This window comes from Saccopteryx leptura, chromosome 5 (genome assembly GCF_036850995.1).
Source record: "Saccopteryx leptura isolate mSacLep1 chromosome 5, mSacLep1_pri_phased_curated, whole genome shotgun sequence".
NCBI classification, from domain to species: domain Eukaryota; kingdom Metazoa; phylum Chordata; class Mammalia; order Chiroptera; family Emballonuridae; genus Saccopteryx; species Saccopteryx leptura.
The window spans coordinates 210,712,911-210,733,087 of record NC_089507.1 but is presented as its reverse complement, the minus strand read 5'-3'; the positions used below and the strand labels follow the sequence as shown (position 1 = coordinate 210,733,087).

The 20,177-nt window shown below is 56.0% G+C and overlaps 1 protein-coding gene across 5 annotated transcripts in view; it reads left to right on the top strand.

Moving 5' to 3' along the window:
* SRC (SRC proto-oncogene, non-receptor tyrosine kinase) overlaps positions 1-20,177 on the top strand; it is a 51,680-nt gene that overhangs the window by 15,677 nt on the left and 15,826 nt on the right. For 3 of the 5 annotated variants that reach the window (XM_066387855.1, XM_066387856.1, XM_066387857.1), the window contains 5 exons: positions 5,721-5,788; positions 13,848-14,013; positions 15,032-15,292; positions 16,133-16,232; positions 17,221-17,238. In XM_066387855.1, the coding sequence (XP_066243952.1) occupies positions 15,040-15,292; positions 16,133-16,232; positions 17,221-17,238 (371 nt within the window). In that variant the 5' untranslated portion in view covers positions 5,721-5,788; positions 13,848-14,013; positions 15,032-15,039. The remainder of the gene's footprint in view (positions 1-5,720; positions 5,789-13,847; positions 14,014-15,031; positions 15,293-16,132; positions 16,233-17,220; positions 17,239-20,177) is intronic. The other 2 variants (XM_066387858.1, XM_066387859.1) reach the window with 2 other exon arrangements.

The window sequence follows — 20,177 nt, the reverse complement described above, 5'->3', positions numbered from 1 at the left end:
TCTGTAAGAGGGTGACAAGTGCCATGGGTCAAACGTAAAGCCGGGAAGGAAGGGGGTGGTACGCTGCCTGGGGCGTGGAGCAGGGACTGTAATTACATAGGGTGCCCTGGAAGAAAGACCTCTCCCAGGAGCCCCCATCCACGGAGGGGAGGCGGGGTCTTGTTGCTCCTCCGGGGGAAGGGAATACAGGTAGAGGGAACAGCCAGTTTCAAGACCCTAAGGCAGGGGGGTGCTGGAGTATAGGAGGAACAGCAAGGAGGCCAGGGGAACAGAATGAGCGAGGGAGAGAATGAGAGAATGGAGGGAGAACAGAGCAGAAAGATCCAATTAGGGAGGGCCTCTCAACCATTCTAATGTTGGCTTCTAACTCCGGGGGCCATGGAGGGGTGCTTCCGGTGCGTCTGTCTGCTGTGTGGGGAACAGACTGTGGTGGTGAGGGCGCAGACAGGTGGATTCCTGCCTTCGTCCAGCGAGGGGAGGGGGCGCTGGTGGTTTGCCCAGGCTGGGGGCAGTCAGTAGGATGGAGAAGGGAACAAACATTGTTTCTATGTTATTTCATTTCATCTTCTTCTTAAAACTCTTTATTATGGAAGCATATTAGTATAATGAACCACCACAAAGCCATCACTGAACCCCCGCCTGCCCTGCCCCCCTCCACACCTGTTCTGTCCCGTCCCCCTTCCTCTGTCATTTTAAAGCAAATCCCACGTGTCCTATTTCATGCACAAATATTTCAGTATGTATCTCTCAAAGATAAGGACTCGTGCCTGACCAGGTGGTGGCGCAGTGGATGGAGCGTCGGACTGGGATGCGGAAGGACCCAGGTTCGAGACCCCGAGGTCGCCAGCTTGAGCGCGGGCTCATCTGGCTTGAGCAAAGAGCTCACCAGCTTGGACCCAAGGTCACTGGCTCCTGCAGGGGGTTACTCGGTCTGCTGAAGGACCCACGGTCAAGGCACATGTGAGAAAGCAATCAATGAACAACTAAGAAGTCGCAACGCGCAACGAGAAACTGATGATTGATGCTTCTCATCTCTCTCCGTTCCTGTCTGTCTTTCCCTGTCTATCTCTGCCTCTGTAAAAAAAAAAAAAAAAAAAAAAAAAAAAAGATAAGGACTCGTGTTAAGAAAGTAGCCCACAAAACAAATAAACCAAATAAACAAAAGAATAAATTCTGAGGATCTAGTATATAAAAAGAAGAAAAAAAAATGCCTCAGAACCATAATCCATCATTTCTTTTAAGAAACGAGCAATAATTCTTTAACGTCAGCAGAAATCCCCTCCTCCCCCAGATGTGTTTGGAGGTGAAGCTGATGCCCTCCCCTCTCTACCGTTCAGTGAGGTTAACACCGGCCCCTCCCCCCAGGCTGCTGGGGGAGAGTCCAGGCAAGACGCTGAGCGCAGGGTCTGGCGCGCAGTAGGTGCTCAACAAGTAACAGTTGCTACTATTACGGATCAGTGGCAAACAGTTACGGAACATTTGTTAGGGTCTGGGCTCTGTAATCAGTATTTCATGAATATGAATGCATTGAATCCTCAAAACAATCCTTGGAGCTAGGTTATTGTTTTTATCCCTATTATATTTATTTATTAAAGATTTTATTTACTGATTTTAGATGGGGGGGTGGGTGGGAGTGGGAAGCATCAATTCATAGTAGTTGTTTCTCATATGTGTCTTAAGTGGGCAAGCCCGGGGCTTCGAAACTGTGACCCTCAGCATTCCAGGTCGATGCTCTATCTATCCACTGCGCCACCACAGGTCAAGCTTTACCCCTGTTTGTAGGTGAGGAAATGGAGGCACAGAGAGGTGGAGTAACTTTCTCTAGGTCACACAGTTAGAAAGGGCCAGAACTGGAATTTGGACCTTGGTAGTCCAGCTCTTAGTCTCCATGTGATGGGACTATGTGAGCCCAGAAAAAGAAGGATATCTTTCTCAGTTTGGGGGGACAGGCAAGGTCAAACAGTAGGTACATGGACTTTGTGGGGGGCACAGGGGCAGGGGAAGTGAGTAGCAAAGGTTCAGGGGAGGGATTAACCTGTGTAAAGATCTAGAGCAGGCGTCCCCAAACTACGGCACTGCGGGCCCGCATGCGGCCCCCTGAGGCCATTTATCCGGCCCCCGCCGCACTTCCGGAAGGGGCACCTCTTTCGCTGGTGGTCAGTGAGAGGAGCACTGTATGTGGTGGCCCTCCAACGGTCTGAGGGACAGTGAACTGGCCCCCTGTGTAAAATGTTTGGGGACCCCTGATCTAGAGGCTCCAGGGTAATTATGAGTTGAAAGGAGGATCAGAGGAAAAGGAGGGGAGAGCATGCAGCAAGCCCCCCTCCATCCTTGGCCTTGGCCTCCGCCTTGTGAGCGGCAGGTGGAGCTTTAAGAGTTTTGGCACATCTTGCTGACTGCTGTCCCCAACCTCAGGCTCAGAGATGCCCTCTCCCTCCACACTCTGCCAGAAATGCCATTACATTTGGATGAATAAAGGGACCTTCCCAAGTTCACCCAGCCAGGGCAGGCCACCGTGGGCCCTGAGTGTGGAGGGAGGGTGTGCGCTCAGGCTGACCGTGTGGAGGGGCCTGCCTACCAGTGTCCCTGTATGTGCGTGGGTGGGAGGAGGGGCGCTGTGTGTTCTCGGAGCAGAGGAGCAGCCAGAGCTGCTGGCAGCAAGTAACGGGCACTGGGGGCAGGGGCCACTGGTGACCGCCCCCGAAGGCCCTCCAGCCAGCAGCCAGTGGGGGTGCGGCAGCTGGGAGGCCGCGGGGGAGATGACCTTGGAGAGGCTGCGAGAGAACAAAACTCGTCACTTCAGTGTTCCCTGGGTTCACCCCCTGATACTGGGGTCTGTGAAGGAGTCCTTGGCATGCCTGGGCCTCTGTCCAGGTGTGCGTGCTGAGGCCCGAGAGGAGGTGTGACTTGCTCAGGGTTCCACAATGATTCTAATGGAGGCCTTCCACTCAGCCCTGTGGTGGGCAGCCCTCATCTGGTCTGGCCAGGGGGTGCCTGGCTGGGTCCCTGAGACCTGTTTGATCTCTGGGTTTGGGACCAGCATCTCTTCATCCACTTCCATTTTGGCTCAGCAATCTTGGGCCTGGTGCTCCAAGAATCTTATCTTTAGTCTCAGTGCCCACACCTTCATTCAAGGGCCAGCCTCCACCTCGCTGCATGACCTGGGGCTGCACAGTCCTCTGGCAGACCTTATGCCTGTGCCACAGATCAGCTGTGACCCAGTTAGACTGGGACCTACTCAGTCCAGATCTCTCAGTTGATACCTCCCTGCACATCCGACTTTCCCACCTCAGGGCCTTTGCACATGCTGTGCCCACCTCCTGGGCTGCCCTTCCCATGCTTCCTTGCAGGTGCAATGGAAAGGGGATGGGCTTTGGCATCATGGATCTGGATTGGCTGCTAGCTCTCTGCTTCCTGACAGGGGCCGCTTTCTGGAGCCCCCACGTCCTCAATGTGGAATGAGCATGGCCAAAGCTTGCTCCAGGGTTAACATTAGCTAGTAAAAGAATAATATTAGCTATTATTATCATTATTATTATTATTGTCATTACTCATATCCCCTCACTTTGAGGCAGGAGTCCTTTGTATATTAAAAAGCCACCTATAGGAAAAACACCCCAGTTGAGCAGATAACTCTTTTGAGAGTCTGAAGGAACAAAAGGAAATCAGGTGAAGATTCCTGTCTGTGGGGAACTTCCCTTCTAGGACGGGAGGTCACAGGGGAGGCAAGACAGGGACGCAGCCGCCATCTGTGAACGGGGCCCGTTGGGCAGTGCCCCTCCCATGCCGCTCCAGCCCTAGCCTCCTCTGTGCACAGGTGCTGGCGGCACCTGCCCCACAGGGCTGGGCTGTGCTGAGGAAGGAGGGGCATCAGTGGGGCACCCAGCCTTCGAAGTTTAGGGAGGTTACACGTTCACTCCATAAGTGGTCCTTCTTGGGCTGTGTGGCCTTGGGCCAGCCACTGTCCCTGCCCCGGCTCCCATTTAAACGGGCTGGCCAGGGGGCCCGGTGCAATCCCTGGTATAAGGACACCCCGCGGCAGCTGGCTGGGACCTGTGGCCTGGGGCCAGGCAGGGAGGATGCCCAGCTGGCCCTTTGCTGTCTTGGATGGTGACCTGGGCACCTGGACTGACTTCCCTGAGCCTCTTTCTGCCTCTCCTCTGAAAGGCGGGGCTGATTGTCCCCTTGTCGCAGGGTCCTGGCGAGAACTGGAGAGCTGAGCAGTGATGATGGAAACGATAACATTAGCGGCCGCAGCGAGGGCCTGTTTACCAAGGCCGGCCGGTGTGCTCAGGGCTTGCTTGGCCCGGGGAAGCTCACTGGCCTCTGCAACCGCCTGGAGGTTACTAGGGGGGGGTCTCCATGGTACTGAAGGAGGTTCTGGTTGACTTTCCCACGGGCCACAGTAGGGGCCCCGCAGCCACCATGCTCCCTCCACCTGGCTCGGGCAGGTGCCAGTGGGGCCTTTTCGCTCCCCTCTCTCCAGAGGCAGGACGTTGGCTGCCAGCGGGCGGTGTCTGTCTCCCCCCACTCCGCCCCTCCCTCCTCCACACCCACACATTCCTGCCACAGCCTCCGCCACCCACTCTTCCTACCCCCGTTGGGCCCTTGTTATCAGGAGACATTCCTGGACTGGCCGAGAACAGCTCCCATCTTGGGCCCTTCTGAGAGGGGGTGCCATCATGATACAGGCCCTGCTGGTGGCTCCCTGGGGGGATGGGCCCCGGGGCGCCAGGCTAGCCCAGACAATCCGCCTGCCTGCTGATGCTGTCTCGTATGAGCTGTGTGACTTTAAGCAAGCAGCTTGACCTCTCTGTGCCTCAGTTTCCTCACCTGCAAAGTGGGGCTGTCCACACAGGGCTGCAGCGGGTTTGCCTGGGCTCATGGGTGTCACACACTTCTTAGCACAGTGCCTGGCACACAGGAGTCTCTTTCTACCCATCAGCTAGGCATTGCCATCATCTGAGAACCAATTGCCAATCCTGTGCATGGGCCCCCAGTTCAGACGGCAGCTGAACCTTCCGCCGAGTGCACGTCAGGAGGGCCCTGTGGGCCTTCTCTTCTCTGGGCCTGTGGACGGGCACAGGGCAGAGCTGAGACAGGCTCTTCTCGGAAGTGGAGACCCTGCTGAGTGACATCAGGCAGCACTTCTCCTTCTCTGAGCCTCCTGTTTCTGGTCTGCTCTGTGGGCACTCGGACCTGGGTCAGGCCCTTGGTCCCCATTGTCCCCGTCAGTCCCTGTCTGTAATTCCTTCCTCGGCTGATCCAGCCACTTCATCTTTTGTTGGCCTTCCCCCTCCAGGGCCAGTACATAGAGGCGGCCAGCTGAGCTTTGTGGAAGGAGCCAGTCATGCACAGTGACTGAGTGAACACCCAGGGTGGTCCTGCTTCCGGGCCCTTCTCCAGGCGCACCATCCCCAGGGGTCTCTCTGTGTGGAACTCCTTGTCCTTGAAGTCCTTTTCAAATGCTGCCTCTTCCAGGAAGCCTTTCCTGGTTTCTCCCAGTCAGAGGGGATCGCTGGGCCCTGAACACTTGGTCTGAGGCTCTCCGGTGGCACCTATTACAATCCAGCTCGGTGTACATAGTACCATATGAGTAACCAACTACATACACTTCCTAGGAGCCACACGTGGTGGGGAGCCCGGTACTTGCGATGCCTTGTTTAATCTTCTGCAACAACCTTGTAAGGTAGATATTATTGTTATCCCTCCCTTTGCAGCACTCAGAGGCTCAGAGGAGTGAAGTAATTGCCCAGCTATGAGAGAGCGAGCCAGGATTTGAAACCAGGTAAGCTTATATTTTTTCTTAAGAAGGAAAGAAAAATCATTAATACAAACATAGTCAAAAAAAGAATCCAAAGGGTACAAAAGAAGACGGGGAAAAGCAGGTCTGCCTTGCACTGAGAAGCATTTCTCGTGGTGTGTCCTTCTAGGGAAGTCCAGGCATGTGCATAAGCATATATGTCAGAAAAATATTTAAAAATGGTAGCACATGGTATACCCTGTTCTACACCTGTGTATCTTTGACATTGAACCTTGGAGATCGTTTTCTTTCTTTTCTTTTTTTTTTTTTGTATTTTTCTGAAGCTGGAAACGGGGAGAGACAGTCAGACAGACTCCCGCATGCGCCCGACTGGGATCCACCTGGCACGCCCACCAGGGGCGACGCTCTGCCCACCAGGGGGCGATGCTCTGCCCCTCCGGGGGGTCGCTCTGCCGCGACCAGAGCCACTCTAGCGCCTGGGGCAGAGGCCAAGGAGCCATCCCCAGCGCCCGGGCCATCTTTGCTCCAATGGAGCCTTGGCTGCGGGAGGGGAAGAGAGAGACAGAGAGGAAGGAGGGCGGGTGGAGAAGCAAATGGGCGCTTCTCCTATGTGCCCTGGCCTGGAATCGAACCCGGGTCCCCCGCACGCCAGGCCGACGCTCTACCGCTGAGCCAACTGGCCAGGGCTGGAGATCATTTTCTGTGGCTTCTTTCTCTTTCACGGTTACATAGTATTCACTGTGGGAATGGAGACTCTGCTTTATTTAATTAACGAGGAATACTTTGGTTGTTTCCAGTCTTTGCTTATTATAGACAGTTCTGCGATGAATATCGCCAGTCACATGCTTAGCGTTCATGTGTGGGAATACCTTTAGGATCAATCCCAACTTGCAGGGTCATCAGGTCTGTGCACTTGTAACTTTGATCTATATTGCCAGATTATTATCCCGCCTGGTTCGCCTCTGGCCACCACAGGTCGCTATAGAATTTTGAGATCTTTTGCCAATCTAATACATAAACAGTGGCCTCTGGTGTAAGGTATTTTTTCCCCATAAAATTTATTTTTTAATTTTTATTTGTTAAAAAAATTTTAATTGAATTTATTGGGGTGACATTGGTTAATAAAACCGTATAGATTTTCAAATGTACAACTCCGTAACACATCACCTGCACACTGCATCGTGTGCTGACCACCAAGATGTTTTTTTTTTTTTAACATCACGGCTTTACTGAGCAATAATTCACATACCATCCAACTCACCCATTCAAAGTGTGCACTTTAATGGTTTTTAGTATATTCCACAGAGCTTTGCAGTCCTCACCACAATCAATTTTAGATCATTACCCCCAAAATAAACTGGGTACCCATTAGTCACTCTCCACTTCCCCTCACAGCTTCTTCCCTGGCCCCAGGCAACATTCTTCTTTCTGTTTCTATAGATTTGCCTGTTCTGGACATTTTATAGAAATGAAATCATACCAGATGTGGTTTTTTTCCCCCCCCGTCTGGTTTCTTTCACTTAGCGTGATACATACTTTCAAGCGTAGTTCGTGTTGTGGCGTGTATTATGGATGAGTCCATTCCTTTTTCTTGCCAAGTAATATTTTATTATATGGACATACCACATTTTATGTATCCATTCATACAGGTTGCTTCTACTCTTTGGTTATTAGGAATAATGGTGCTATGAACATTTGTGGACAAGTTTTTATGTGGCTATGTTATTTTTTTTTCCCTTGGGTATATACTCAGGAGCAGAAGTTTGGCTCACATAATAACTCTGTGTCTAACAATTTTTTAAAAATTATTATTAAATGAGAGGCAGAGAGGCAGTAAGACAGAATCCCACATACTCCCTGACTGGGATCCACCTGGCAAGCCCCCTACCAGGCTATGCTCTACCCATCTGGGGGTCACTGTTCTGTTGCTTGGCAACCTAGCTATTTTAGTGCCTGAGGTGAGGCCATGGAGCCATCCTCAGTGCCTGGGACCAACTTGCTTGAACCATTCAAGCCATGGCTGTGGGAGGAGAAGAGAGAGAGATAGGGGGTAGGAGAGAGGTAGAGAAGCAGATGGTCTCTTCTCCTGTGTGCCCTGACTGGGAATCAAATCCAGGACTTCCACACGCTGGGCTGATGTTCTACCATTGAGCCACCGGCTGGGGCCTCTGTGTCTAACCTTTTGAGGAAATGCCAGACTCTTTTCTAAAACGAATATACCGTTTTTCCTTCCACCAGCAACGTGTGAAGTTTCCAGTTTCTCCACATCCCTGACAACAACTTGTTGTTCTCTGTCTTAGTTGTAGCCGTCCTAGTGGGTGTGCAGTCTTCTCGTTGTGTGCGGCATCTCATTGTGGTTTTTATTGGTATTTCCCTAAAAGCAAATGACATTGAGCGTCTTTTTGTGCGGTTATTAGCCATTGGTAGTATCTTCTCTGAAGAAACGTCTATTCAAATCCGTCACTCATTTTTTAATTGGGTCATTTGTCTTTTGCTGTTGAGTTGTGAGAGTTCTTTATATTTTCTGGAGACAAGTTCCTTATCAGATACGTGGTTTGCAAATATTTTCTTTTTACATTTTTTTTTTTAGAGAGACAGAAAGGAAGATGAGAAGCATCAACTCATAGTTGCGGCACTTTAGTTATTCATTGATTGCTTCTCATATGTGCCTTGACTGGGAGGCTCCAGCTGAGCCAGTGACCCCTTACTCAAGCCAGTGACCATGGGGTCATGACACTGATGCCATACTCAAGTTCCAAGGTGCATTCTGACAACACTCTCCTGAACCTGTAGCATTCCAGCTTCGATGCACTCCCTTGCTGTGTGGCTTCAGGCAGAGTTCTGGCTTCTGCAAACGTTAGTCCCATCGGCAGAGGGGTGCAGTTACCGACCCTACGTCACTGTACTGTCAGGATAATTGAGAACTGCCGGCTCAGAGCGCGCAGCTCTGGGCTCGGCGTTCAAGGCCCTTCCACGTACCTCCTGCTTCCTCTTGCGTTGCTCCTCTTACTGCCTGTGATGGTGGAAAGAGCGCTGTGTGCCGTGTACAGAGCACTTACTCTCTGCCCTGCACGTGGACCCTCTCGCTTAATTCTCAGATTGTAGGTTTTTGAAAAAAAATTTTCCCATTGACTTGAGAGAAAGAGAGAGAGAGAGAGAGAGAGAGAGAGAGAGAGAGAGAGAGAGAGAAGCATCCACTCATTCCACTTAGTCGTTTCATTTAGTTGTTATTCATCAGTTTCTTCTTGTACGTGCACTGACCGGGGATTGAACCTGCTGCCTGGCACATTGAGCTACCTGGCCAGGGCAGATGTTAGGTTTCTTGTTATCTCCCTTTTATTTTAAAGATTCTATATATTGATTTAGAAAAAAGAGGGAGAGGAGGAGCAGGGTGTATCAATGCACAGTAGTTGCTTCTCATATGTGCCTTGACTGAGCAAGCCTGGAGTTTCCAACCCGCGACCCCAGCGTTCCAGGTTGACGCGTTATCCGCGGCGCCACCAGAGATAAGGAAACCGAGAGGTGATGCGGCTTGTCCAAGAAGATTTAGCTAATAATTAGTGGAAGTCGGGATTTGAACCCAGGTCTGACTGGAATCCTTATTCTCAACTCCTAAGCTCCTGGGCCTCCCTTCTACGGTTAGAAGAGGTGGAGGTGATGTTCTTAGAGTCGGGAAGGAAGGAGTGGATATGTCATGACCGAACAACAGTATTTTCTGGACTCTTCTGGATGTTGTGAGCATCCGTGCACTGGCAGGGGCCACAGCCTAAGGAAAAGGCAGGAGGTGAGAGTCAGGGCGGTGCCCCGTCGGGGCTGCGGGTGAGGTGACAGCGCCAGCTCTGCGGAGCTGTCTGTGTGGCTTACAGAGTCGCCCCTGCTGGGAGGAGGCCCAGCCCTGCTGCACCCAGCCCAGCGTGACGGCCTGGCCCGAGGGGCCGCAGGTGGGGTGGGTGGAGGCTGGGAAACCAGCCCTGACAGCGACAGGGGTCGGGGCAGCCTTAGAGAGAGAGATGCCAGGTCAGGTCGGGACCCGCTGAGCATGTCGTGTTGGGGGCCCTGCGGGGGCGTGCCATAGGGCCACACGCTCGCACCCCATGGGAGAGATGCCAGGTCAGGTCGGGACCCGCTGAGCGTGTCGTGTTGGGGGCCCTGCAAGGGCGTGCCATAGGGCCACACGCTCGCACCCCATGGGTAGTGATAGCTCGGGCCCTCTGTCTGGAGCCTGCGGTCAGGAGTGGCTCCCGGGTGGGAAGGGGCCGCCTTCCTCTGGGAACCTCAGGCAGACCAGTGTGGGGGGCCCGGCCACTTCCCCTGGGGCCCCCAGAAGCTATTTCTGCCTTGGAGTGTGCACGTGGCGGGAGAGATGTGGGGGGTTGGCCATTCTCAAACGGGCGACTCATGGTGACTTGGTGTTTGGGCCCGGAGACAGGGTCCTGTCTCAGGAAAAGGTGACTGAGGCCTGGGAGGTCACACAGCGTGGTGGCAGCCCTGCAGGGACTAGATCCCGCCTGAAATGTGCCTGTCCTTCGTCAGAAGCCTGAGATGTCCAACTTTCTGTGGGAGTGCGGCTGGACTGCCTTACCTGCTCGTGGCCCCGTCTGCCAAGGGCATCTGGCTGTTCCATGAAAGAGAGGTCTGGAGGGCAGGACATGGGTTCCATGAATGCCTGTGGTGGACCCCAGGAGCAACCCCCAATCCCTGTCTGCCCATTGTGATTCCTTACCCCCCACTTCTTTGCATTCTCACCCTTGCTGTGTGATCTCAGGCAAGTTCCTCAACCTCTCTGTGCCTCAGTTTCCTCATCAATAAAACAGGTACAGTATTATTGATGCTAGTATTATTAGTATTATTAGTAGCTACCTTTAGGTGTCCCCAAACTATGGCCCGCGGGCTGCATGTGGCCCCCTGAGGCCATTTATCTGGTCCCCACTGCACTTCCGGAAGGGGCATCTCTTTCATTGGTGGTCAGTGAGAGGAGCACTGTAGGTGGCGGCCCTCCAACGGTCTGAGGGACAGTGAACTGGCCCCCTGTGTAAAAAGTTTGGGGACCCCTGTCATGAATCAGCATTTGCCAGGTGCCTAGAACAGGGCTCAGTACAAGGCCCAGGACCTGGGAGGGTGTGAGTATCGCAGCGGATACTTGGTCTCTCCCACATGACATTGCAGGAACAAAAGCAGGATACAAGTCATAGGTCTGTGCTCCTAAGTCTTTTGTCCATTCTGCAGATATTTCCAGAGCACCTTGTAGGTGCCAGGCCCGTCCCCGGGGCTATGGAGATGGACCCACCCTGGTCCTGCTCACAGGGCGCTATGGTCCGGGCACTACAGGGATTCCACTCCAGAGCACCTTGTAGGTGCCAGGCTGGTCCCCGGGGCTATGGAGATGGACCCACCCTGGTCCTGCTCACAGGGAGCTATGGTCCGGGGCACTACAGGGATTCCACTCCAGAGCACCTTGTAGGTGCCAGGCTGGTCCCCGGGCTATGGAGATGGACCCACCCTGGTCCTGCTCACAGGGCGCTATGGTCCCGGGGCACTACAGGGATTCCACTCCAGAGCACCTTGTAGGTGCCAGGCTGGTCCCCGGGGCTATGGAGATGGACCCACCCTGGTCCTGCTCACAGGGAACTATGGTCCCGGGCACTACAGGGATTCCACTCCAGAGCACCTTGTAGGTGCCAGGCTGGTCCCTGGGCTATGGAGATGGACCCACCCTGGTCCTGCTCACAGGGAGCTATGGTCCGGGGTACTACAGGGATTCCACTCCAGAGCACCTTGTAGGTGCCAGGCCTGTCCCTGGGCTATGGAGATGGACCCACCCTGGTCCTGCTCATAGGGAGCTATGGTCCCGGGGCACTACAGGGATTCCACTCCAGAGCACCTTGTAGGTGCCAGGCTGGTCCCCGGGCTATGGAGATGGACCCACCCTGGTCCTGCTCACAGGGAGCTATGGTCCGGGCACTACAGGGATTCCAGTTTACAGTCTTGCATCCACGCGATGCCGTGTTCCACGCACTCTCCTCGCTGATTCTAGGAGCAGCCCTAGGACATGGTACTGTTGTTATTCTTAATTGACAGAGGAGGAAACTGAGACACAGGGTCCCCACGCCAGGGTGGTAGGCCTGGGATTCAAACACGGGTAGTCTGCTACAGGATTCTGGCACTTAACCTCGACCTGCCTGCCTCTCCACAAACACATGTTACTTGTATAATTAGAATTAACCACAAGGACCAAAATCCCCCATAAAAAACCAAATCCCACAAACCGGCAAACATTGCAGTCAGGGGCCCCAGGCCACCTTAGCCCAGTTTTGAAAGGCCTCGTGCTTTTTCTGAGTGCTCCAGTGGGGAGTGGCCTTCTTGGATAGTGTAAGAGCTTAGGGGCCAGGGGCGTTTTTCCCTCACCCCTTCTTTTTTTTTGCATTTTTCTGAAGCTGGAAACGGGCAGGCAGTCAGACAGACTCCCACATGCGCCTGACCTAGATCCACCCGGCATGCCCACCAGGGGGCGATGCTCTGGCCATCTGGGGCGTCGCTCTATTGCATCCAGAGCCATTCTAGCGCCTGAGGCAGAGGCCACAGAGCCATCCATCAGCGCCCGGGCCAACTTTGCTCCAATGGAGCCTTGGCTGTGGGAGGGGAAGAGAGAGACAGAGAGAAGGAGAGGGGGAGGGGTGGAGAAGCAGATGGGCGCTTCTCCTGTGTGCCCTGGCCGGCAATCGAACCCGGGACTCCTGCACGCCAGGCCGACTCTCTACCACTGAGCCAACCGGCCAGGGCTCCCTCACCCCTTCTTAAGAGGGCACATGTGTCCTATTGGTGCTGAAGGGCCTTAGTGTCCATCTCTGGCTCTTATTCTCATTCCACAGCACATTAGCCTGTCTTCCTTTCTTGGTTACCTCCAGTGACAGGAGGCTCACTCCTCATCATTTAGTTCATTGTAAAGAAAGTTTGGGCTCCTAAAAAGTTCTTCATTTAAAAACTGTATTTTTACTTCCTCTTGAAGTCGCACAAACAAGTCCTCTGTTAGGTCATGTGCCCTCGGATGCAGGACCAGGCCAGTTCTTCTCTGTCATCCCCCGGTAGTGAGTGACAGAGGGCCTGCTGCACAGTTGGTGCTGTGAATGCTCTAACAGGGGGCTCAGCCTCCATTAAGCCTGGTTGTGTGGGTAACCAGGTCAGTAGGTCCCACGGGACACCAACTATATATGAGTGCTGATGGGCACTATGACCTCAGTGGATTAGGTTGCCATAGAAATTGGCCGTTCCTGTCCCCAGGCCCATTGGTCCCTGGAGGGGAGCTGGTGATCTTTGGGCTTTTGAATAGGTCTCCCCAGGGCCTCCCGAGCCCCATATTCTCTGAGCTGGATGGACCCCAGGGAGCATGCAGGCCATATCCTCACTGTGCAGCTGGGCAATCCGAGGCCCAGAGGATGCAGAGACGGACTGAGGTTCACACAGGGCGCGGGGTCACAGAGCCGGGCTCAGCGCTCAGGGCTGGCAGTCTTGCCTGCAGCCCCACCCAGTCAAGGGGACGTGTCCCCGTCCACGGGTTCCCAGAGGACATTCTGGACTGATTCCAGGGCCAGCAGCAGCCCGCTGGAGAACAGTGGGAACCCACCTGGCCGGTGTGTCCAGAGTCACACTAGACCCACCCAGTGAACGCCGACGTGGCAGGGTGACCTGCTGTGTCCCCAGCACTCTGCCTGGCCACATTCAGTTATCACAATGACCCAGTCATTTCCAGATGAAGAAACAGGGCGCGGAGGGAAGTTAAGCCGCTTGTCTGAGGTCACACAGATGATTAGGGGCAGAGCCAGGATCTGAGCTGGGGGAGCCTGGCTTCCGAGCCCACCCTTAACCGCTGTGTCCTACCCAGCGTCGCCCTGCCCAGCCTGGCTCTCGCTCATAAAACGCTTTGGGAGGGCGGAAGGAAATTTCAGGTCTGGGAAGCTCTTAGCTTCGGGCCTGCCAGAGTCAGAGGCTGATAAATCATGACCCACAGGTCACAGTCATGGTGCTTTCTCTTTCTAATCACACCCTCCCAACAGCCCTGAGAGTTTGCTTCATCCCTGCTTTGCAGATGAGGACGCTGAAGCCCAGAGAGGGGAAGCGACTCGCCTAGGGTCACACAGCGGGAAGAGGTGGAGCAGGGCCTCTAGCCCACGACCCCTGACTCCACACCTGGTGTTTGCTGAGACCCCAGGCTGCTTCCCAGGTCCCCTGGGACAGCGCCTGCCTTCCACCAGGTGAGGTGCTGACCCATCAGGGTCGTCATGATGAGGGAGCAGGGAGGGGCGGCCATAAGGGGTGGGGAGACCCTGGCTGGGCTTGGTGGGAGCCGGGGCCAGCCAGGATGGGGAAGTGGGAGGGCAGTGGGCATCTCTGGGGATTTTCCAGTGTTTCCCAGTCTCTAGACGTGCCAGATTTTCCCCTCAGAAATCTCCTTCACTCAGCTGTTTATTGAGCACCTGCTGTATGCCTCACTCTGTGCTAGGTACTGGAGGCACACCAGTGAACCAGATAGACTAAAGCCCATGACAATAATCATATAATCGCACAAATAAAAATTAAATGAAAGCAGGGCCATGTGTTTATCAAGGAGAGGCACAAAAGTCACAGGGACTTAATCCAGTGAAAAGATTTGGGGGAACACTTTCCAAGGAGGTGATTTATGAACTAAGAACTGAGGGAGGCATGAGTTATCCTGGTGAAGTGATCAGAGAAGAGCACTCAGGCAGAGGGCATGTGCAAAGGCCCTGTGGCTAGAGTGAGCTCCTAGCCATCTCTTCTTTCAGCTGTCTGCTGTATTCCTGACCTGGTTGCAACAGTTAGCACTTTCCCCCTCTAGTATTAGACGATTTCAGTCAATCATGTATTCATTCAACAAACCCCCAATGAGCCCTTGTCCTATGTGCTAAGGTGCCTGGGACATAGACATGACTCGGATACTGTTCCTGCCCAGAAGGGGCAGAGATAGTGACTCAGGGGGATGTGGGAGAGCTTGGGGCTTCTGATTATGAGGTTTCTTCTGTGGTTGGTCCTGCACCAGGGAAGCCCTTCATGGGTGACATCATTGTTTCCATTTTATAGATGAAGAAACTGAGACTCTGAAAGGCTAACTTACCCAAAGAGGCCAGCCCCCTCTTCGGGACTCAGATCCTCCATCTGTAGAATGGGTTGGGGTAGAGGCCGTCTAGGGGGCCCCGGCAGCCCTGCCTGCCCCCAGAGTCCCCTTTTCACCCCGGGCTCCTCTCTCTTCTCCAGCCAGGACCATGGGCAGCAACAAGAGCAAGCCTAAGGATGCCAGCCAGCGGCGCCGCAGCCTGGAGCCTGCCGAGAATGCCCATGGCGGTGGCGGTGGGGGCGCCTTCCCCTCTTCACAGACCCCCAGCAAGCCGGCCTCTGTGGATGGCCACCGTGGCCCCAGTACCGCCTTCTCCCCTGCTGCCGCCGAGCCCAAGCTGTTCGGAGGTTTCAACTCCTCGGACACAGTCACCTCCCCGCAGAGGGCGGGACCGCTGGCCGGTCAGTGGGCCCGGGAGCGGATGTTCCAGAATGCCTTTGCCCTTCCTGGCTGGGCCCAGGCTGCCATGCCGGGAGGGCTGTGTGGGCCTGGGGCAGCAGCAACACCCCCTCTCTGGGTCGCTGCTGCTTTTGCTCACTAAAGGGGAACAGTCTGTGGGTTACTTGGTTTGGGGCCTCTTGGGAGTTTCTTGGAGGTTATGGGCGGGGAAGTGCACAAAGTTCATCAGATACAGAATATCAAGGGGTAGGGAGAGACAGGACCGTAGGGGGAAACTGAGGCCCAGAGAGCCACGGGGCTGCTCAGGGCAGCATGGGCACCAGGTCCGAGTCTTTGCTCTTTGCTGTGGTTCAGAAATGGGTCAGGACAGGTGTCTGGTGTGTGGCAGGAGGGGTGGGAGGAGGACTCAGCTCCACTTCAGAGGCCCGCCTGATACTGAGATGCGCCCCTGCGCCCTCTGCTGGCACGTCGGGGTAAAGCAGCCCAGGCAAGGGATGCTTAGGAAGAGGCTGTGTGTCAGGATCTGGGTCAAAACAAAGATGCCTGTTAGCAGGGGCTTCTGGTTCAATGCGAAAGACACAGATGAGCCAGCGCCCAGCGTCACCCAGAGCCCGTGGGACACTCTGACATCAAGAGAGGCACGTGTTTTCTACACGCCCTCATGGGGGTGCCAACACACATGGACACAGTTGGGCAGGCCTGGAGGCCTGCACCCTCTGAGTATGGCCGTGCCTCTGGGCGGGGCTCCGATGGCATGTAGGAGACCAGGTCCCCAACGCCAGGGTGCAGGGCCCTTTCGTCCACCCTTCTGCCATCCTGATACACCCCACCGCTCTCTGCAGGTGGAGTGACCACCTTTGTGGCCCTCTATGACTACGAGTCACGAACAGAGACTGACCTGTCCTTCAAGAAAGGGGAACGGCTCCAGATTGTCAACAACACGTGAGTGCCCCCTTCCCTGTCGTCCCTGGAGACCCCATCCCTTGGGCCCGGTCTTGGGCCAGAGCCACTTGTGAGCCCCCCGACCTGGAGGACAGCATGGTGGGCAGTAGGCCAAGTTGCACACCAAGGCCGGCTGAGGGCCGGGCACCGTCCCGGAGCCTTGGCTGTGATCAGGCGGTGACTGGTGGTGGTCGGGGCTCTGGGGGGCCCCTGGGACGGAGCCCTGCGGTCAGTGCCTGGTCAACACCCAGACTCTAGACTCTGCAGAGGGCCGTGTGGTTAGGGTGGACCTGGGCCCAGGACCCAAGATGATAGAGAGCTCTGTGAGGCTGTGCCCACAGAGGGGCCTCCATCGTGACCGGGGGCTGGCGGGCCTGGGCAGCCGGTGAAGCCAGAGCGGCCAGCTGTAGGGGAGGAGACTGCATCCACAGGGCTGGGAACCCATATTGGGCACCCAGTGTGAGAGGGTCAGGACTGGGCATGCGGGTGAGAGAGCAGGGTAGGGTGTGGAGGACAGAGCGCCCTGGTTCACCTCCGGGCACTCCAGCCTGGGGGTGGGGTCCCTGCCGGATGCGGGGGCCGCTGTGGAGGAGAGGAGAGCAGTGGGGAAGAACCAGCGAGGGCGGGGGGCTCCAGCCATGGGTGGGCATCCTTCTGTCCTCCTCCTGTGCCCTCCTCCTCCGTCCCTGCCCACAGCGCAGTGGGAGTGAGGTGCACGCCTGTCCCTGGGGGCGCTGTGCCGCCCGGGGGCGTAGGCCCAGGCGTGGGGGCCGGTGGAGGGCCTGGGGGGGGGTCTGGGTGGTATTTGCTCACGCAGGAGTGCCGACGGGGCAGGGCCGAGCCCGCACCTGCTGCATTGCTGCCCTTGGCAGCGCTGGCTGTCCCCTCTCCCTGCAGCCTGGGGACCCCCCGTTCCTGGCCCATGCTTGCTTCCTCCAGCCCTCTCTCAGCTTCTCCCTCTCTCTGCTTCTCTCTCGCTGGCCCTTAGGAGGAAGGTGGATGTCAGGTGTGTACATACTCCGTGGGCGGGCAGGGCGGGGTGCTTTGCTGGGGGGGGGGGGCTGCTGTCTGCATGTGGCCGTGTCCCTGCCTGTGGTCTCTGGCTCCCTGGGCTGCCCCCCTCCCCCTCCCCAGCCTGTGTCCTCACTCCTAGCCTGTCTGCGCAGGTCCTGACCTTAGCCTCAGACTGAGAGCGGGGAGGGTTCCCCTGCCACCCCGGCCGCTCCCCGTCTCCCTTCCCGTCCACCCTCCTCATTCACCCGCTCCTTATTCTGACCCGTCAGCCCGCCCGGATGCGGGCATGGTCCAGTGCTGGGCCCACGGGCCCCTGGGTGGAGGAGGCCTTGTCCTGCCGTGGGCGGGGCCAGGGTCAGCCCAGGCGTTTGGGCCCCTGCTGGGTGCCTCCCTCAGGTGGTGACCGCAGGGACCAGGAGGTGCAGGCAGGTCTTGGGAGGAAGAACAGTGGAGTGTGGCACGTGGAGGTGGTGGGAGGCGGTCCCTCGCGGAGGGGCAGCTGTGGGAGGGTGCAGGCTGGGGGGCTGGGAGCCTTTGGAGCCGTGGAAAGGTTCTAGAGGGGAGAGCAGGGTTGACCCGTGAGTGTCCTCAGAGGCCTGGCTGAGGAGGTTGGACATCCCCGCCCTCTCCGAGCATGTCCTGCTTGCTCGCGCCTCCCTGCCCTTGTGCATGCTGTTCCCGCTGCTGCATTGCCCTTTGGCACACCTCTGCCTGGCGGACTCCTCTTCATCCCTCAAGATCCAGCTGAGACCGCCTGCTCTGCAAGGCGAGAGGGGAGCGGGTGCCAGGTCGGCCACTTTGAATCTGTGTCCTCGAATGTGCTCAGTGGCAGTCCTGCCAGGGCTGTAGTGATGGGGGAGGGGATGTCTCCATCTTGCAGATGAGGAAACTGACGCTCAGAGATGCGAAGGCCCTTGCCCAAGGTCACACAGCTACCAACTAGCAAAGCCAGGATCGGAACTTGGGCAGCGGCTCTCCCTGGGGGAGGCGGCTTTCCCAACTTTCCGTCCCCTTGTGTGTCTGAGTCCTAGTGCCCCTCCAGTTCTCTCACGGTTCCAGCTGTTTGCATCTGCCTCTCCCAGGCTGGGAGCACCCTGGGGCTGCTCTCGGTCCTGCCCCATTTCTGGGTCCCCCGTCACCTCCTGCTTGGCACGCTGGGGCTGCCCCTCATCTGCTGGTGGGCAAGATGGATGAGCAATAACAAAACAGCCCCGTTCTCTGGGCTCTGGGTGTGAGCCAGGTGTCGTGCGGAGCGCTTCGAGCTGCCTTGTTTTGTTGCTGTATCACCACAGCCCTCGGAAGTGGAGGCTCCTCTCTGCTCCATTTTACAGATGAGGAAACTGAGGCCCAGGGAGGTGAAATGACTTGCTCAAGGTCACACAGCTCGCGGTGGCAGAGCTGGGAGGGGTGGGAGTGACCCATGGCCCTTGTTGGAGTGGCTCACGGGAGGCTCAGAGGAGCCAGGCCTTGCAGGGGTGGGCGGGTGTAAAGCCAGTAACCAAGGCCAGGGCCACCATCAGAGCAGCCCAGCTCATGCAGGTCCACATTGGATTCGGACAGTCGGTAAAGAAACAATGGAGCCAAAGACTGGTGGGCTGTCATCTTTAATTCTAGCTTGCACCCGGCGGGCAAGTAAAAACACACACTGGGCTCCAAAACCCCCTCACATTCAGTGCTCACAAAGCCACTGACTTATCCGAGTTTCCTAGAATCAAAGGTTTCTAGCTCACCAGCCTTATTCTCCTCAGTTCCCCATCTCCTTCCTTCTCCAGCGTCAAACTGCACAAACTGGCCTTTCACTCAGCACTCCACCATCTTGGCTGCTTCTCCTGGCCTCCTCCACGTGGCCTCCTTCCGCTGCTGGCTCTACTCTCTCTGCTCTCTCATGCTAACCTCAGGAACCAAGAGCGCAAGCTCCCGCTCCATCCCCATTTTATAGTGTAGAAATCCAAACTCTTAATCCAATATACAAAATAGGGAAGTCTCTAATACAAAGTCACTTCTCTGAGGCATGATTGGATTGTACCACCCCACATCAAAAAGGGTGGGAAAGGCTTAATCCCAAAACCAAGCCCCAGGCTACAATGATCCCCAACACACATTAATATCACCTGGGCGATGGCCTCACGTGGGCAGTGTCATCTTTAAAAGAAAGTGAGCATAATACATTTTATCCGCCTAACAGCGGGTCAGGACGGAGGCTTCGAAGTTCTGGGGGGATCTCAACCAGCAACCCTGGGAAGGGCGTCTCAGGCTGGGGTCACAGCTTGAGCCAAGGTGTGGTGGGAGGAAGGGCTCTGGAATCCGATCCTGCCTCTTACCCAGAGTCCGAGAGCAGCCCTCACTCCTCTTATCTGTCCCTTCCCCTCCCCTCCCCTCCCCTCCCCTCCCCTCCCTTCCCCTCCCCTCCCCTCCCCTCCCCTCCCTTCCTTCTTTCCGCCTCCCAGGGTTCCCTGAGGCTGCCGGGAGGGCGGGTAGTGGTGGAGCCCCAGCCCTCAGTGGCCGTGAGGGGCCCTGACCGGAGGGTGGGGGTGAGTCTAGAGCCCTCCCTCACGTCACAGTGTTCAGCCAGCTGCCCCTTGTCCTGAGAAGCCTGGCGTCGGCGGAGTTCGGGCTGGTTAGAGGAGGAGGAGAGATAAAGGGACCGAGGGGCTTACTGGAAGGTGGACCACCCACATTTGAGGTGTCCAGGCCTCATATCCTACCGAGGGACCACCCTACATGTCCTCACTTCATTATTGCCTCGGGCCCACTCCTGTATGATCCCCCTGCCCTAACCCCCGCCACCTCCTGTGTGAGTGAGGGACCGCTGAGTCTCACCTGTGGCTGGGCTGGGTGTCGGGGGCCAGGGGGGCAGAGCTTAAGGAGAGCCCGTTTGCCGCTGGGGTTTGGCCAGGGCTGGCTGAGTCGGGGTCTCCCAGATCTTCATGC